This window comes from Aptenodytes forsteri, unplaced genomic scaffold (assembly GCF_000699145.1).
Source record: "Aptenodytes forsteri isolate BGI_AS27 unplaced genomic scaffold, ASM69914v1 Scaffold187, whole genome shotgun sequence".
In the NCBI taxonomy this organism is placed as follows: Eukaryota; Metazoa; Chordata; class Aves; order Sphenisciformes; family Spheniscidae; genus Aptenodytes; species Aptenodytes forsteri.
Genome location: NW_008794084.1, coordinates 266,893 through 269,706, shown reverse-complemented (window position 1 = coordinate 269,706; position 2,814 = coordinate 266,893). Strand labels below are relative to the sequence as shown.

The window sequence follows — 2,814 nt, the reverse complement described above, 5'->3', positions numbered from 1 at the left end:
CGTTCCCACGGTGGGTGGCGAGAGCCGTGGTCTGCCGGGGGGTGCAGGCAGGGATCAGCCGAGACCCCGGTTCTCCTGCCTGGGTGGCCGCAGGCAGGGACGCCGCAGGGCAGGGTCAGCGTCTGTGCCCGGCCACAGCGGGACGAGCCATGGGGCTGCGAGGCCGATGCTCGGGGCGTGGGCTGGGAGTACCTCGCATTGCCGGGGTGATAAACGGCTCCGCCGGGGCCGGCACGCAGGGACGGCACAGGTCGGTGATGCCCCTAGCCAGGGGGGCGGCTGGGCTGGAGGAGCCATTGCGGGGCCGGGCGCAGGCATCGCTGCCTGGCAGGCAGGATGCTCTCGCTGAGCTGGGGTGCTGCGGCAGCTCCTGCCAGGGAGCACGACTCCTTCCCTCCCCGGCGCTCGGACAAGGAAGCCAGGCCCCCATGGCGGCAATGGTGTTCATCTGTACGGCCTCTCATTAGCCTTGCCGCGAGCCTGGGCTGCCGGCTGCTCCAAAAAACGCATCCCCTCCGGCGAGGGATTTTCGGCTGCGGCTGTCAGTGCAGAGCGAGCCTCTCCCCGGGGCCCTGGCAGGCGCTTCAAAGCGGGGTGTGTCTGCAGCACGGAGCCTTCCAGCCCCCCGCCACTCCCCACTGCCGGCGTGCGGCTCCCCGGCACCGCGGGCAGCGGGGGGGGAGGCAGGAGGGGGGCCCGCCCCGCCGCTCCCCACTGCCGCGGCTCCCCCTCCCCGGGGCCCTGGCAGGCGCTTCAAAGCGGGGTGTGTCACGGAGCCTGAGCCTTCCAGCCGCCCGCCGCTCCTGCCCCCCCGGCGGTCGCTCGGCAGCCTTCCCCCGAGAGGGCTGCCGCTTTGGGCCAAGAAGAGGCGCTTTGCGGCCGGGGACAGGAGCTGTCTTGTCTGCAGCTGGCAGCCGCGCAGGCCCTGGAGTGCCGCCAGCTCCCCCGCGGCAGTGCAGCCCCCGCCGGGGACCCCAGCTGTGCCTGCGCCTGCGACGCGCTGCCTACAGCTGCCGGGGAGTGACCTGGATTTCAGCCTCCCCCTAAGCCTCTGCTGACGGCAGGAGCCTGCTCCCCTCCTGGGGACGCGTCGTAGGGCCAGGCAGTGCCTGGCTGCCTGCCTGCGCCAGCTCCTGCCTTGCCTCTCTCCGGCACCGCTCTGGTGTGGCCGGCCAGCCGGTGGCTGAGCCCTCTTCCTTCTCTCCCCAGGGTGCACCATCTGCCTGGGCCAGGCCACCTTCCTCCGCTTCAACCACCCTGCCGAGGCCAAGTGGATGAAGAGCATGATCCCAGCGGGGGGCAGGAGCCCAGCGGCTCTCTACGGACTGTCAGCAAGTAGGTGACCCCACCTCATCCCAGACAGGGCGGTGGGGATGCCAGGGCACTCCCTGTCCTGCGCCGCCAGCCTTCCCGGCACACAATGCTCTCCCAGCCCCATCCTGCCTGGGCTGCCGCACTAGGGAGCGGGGCTCGTGCCCAGCCACGGATGTGCCGGCCGTTGACTCGGCACGGCAGCTGTGCTGGTGTTAGTTAATGATTAATATCACCTTGGAAGAGGGTAACTGTGAGGGCAGTGAGGCATGGCTCCCGCCTCTGCGCAGCCTGGCTGTGGCAGAGCTATCACTCGTCGGCCCATGCCGGGGATGCAGGGTGTGCGGGACTCCCCCCCGGCTGCCTTGGAACTGGTGTTTACGTGCTGGGGTGGTCATGCGGAGGCTGCGAAGGCCGTTTCCCCGGCTGCAGTCCTCCATCTCGCCAGCTGCTTATCTTGCTGTGTCTGCCTGTCTGCGGGGCTGATGGGATGAGCGCTTGCGCCCAGGTCCGGCGCCGTGCCCGGCTCCCGGGGATGTCCGAACCCGCGGCAGCAGCCTGTGGGCGGGCAGCCCTTCTCCCTGCCCCGACCGGCACGCCCTGGCACGGGGAGAGGAGCTTGGCAGCCTCCTCATGCCACGTGTGTGCTGGGAAGGCAGCGCTCCCCGCAGCTGGGGAACAAGAGGAGGGACGTGGGGAGGTGTCGTGGCCGCAGAGCATCCTGCAACTGTGGAGCATCCCGCGGCTGCTGCCCGCGTGGTCCCCATGTGGTCCCTCTCTGCCCCACGGGACCAGACGAGATCACAGGGGCAGGCTGCTCCACATCTCTCTGGGCGCCGAGGCGCTGCCGGCTGCCACGGGGGAGCCGCTGGGTGCCAGGGGGTGACGCAGCCTGGGTGGCACGCCGTCCTGGCCAGGCTCTGCGCCTGCCACTATTAGCTTGTCCCCTGAGTGACAGGCACATCGGTGCTGCGCCGGGTGGACGGGGCAGCCTGGGCAGGGGGCACCCCAGCCAGGGGCGCGGGGAGGCTGCGGGCGACGTGGCGGTGGGTCCGGACGCGCCGCAGGTCTGCGCTCGGTGGCTTTTGGCCGTTGCATCTCTGCCCCCGGGGGCAGCAGCGGGGACGTGCTGGGGATGAGTGGTGGGTGCCGGTGGCTGCTGTGGGCAGCTGCTCCCCAGGGAGTGGGGCTGGGAGCTGCTGGCAGCCCAGGGATGTCGGGAGCAGGCGGCTGGGCTGCGCTATCGGGTTTCTGTCTCCCTGGTGATGGGGGCCAGCGGGATGCCGGCCTCCTCCCTGGCCTGGCTCCCCAGCCGGCATGGGAAACGGTGGCAGCGGCACACAGGCAGCTCAGGGTGAGGAGGAGAGGAGCTGCGACCCGGCGCTGGCTCTGCAGGGCTGGTGGAAGGGTGATGCAGGGCTGTTCCGTGGGACCCCAGCCTGGGTAGGGGCTGTGGGGGGCACCCACCATGGTGACGCCTGCTCCTGTCTCTCCCCGCACAGG

The 2,814-nt window shown here is 70.9% G+C and overlaps 1 protein-coding gene across 1 annotated transcript in view; it reads left to right on the top strand.

Annotated features, from left to right (window-relative positions):
* The window catches only part of PHLDB1 (pleckstrin homology like domain family B member 1), an 18,890-nt gene that overhangs the window by 1,711 nt on the left and 14,365 nt on the right, over positions 1-2,814 (top strand). Inside the window, exons 4-5 of the mRNA XM_019470477.1 lie at positions 1,210-1,335; positions 2,624-2,754. Coding sequence (XP_019326022.1) covers positions 1,210-1,335; positions 2,624-2,754 — 257 coding nt within the window. The remainder of the gene's footprint in view (positions 1-1,209; positions 1,336-2,623; positions 2,755-2,814) is intronic.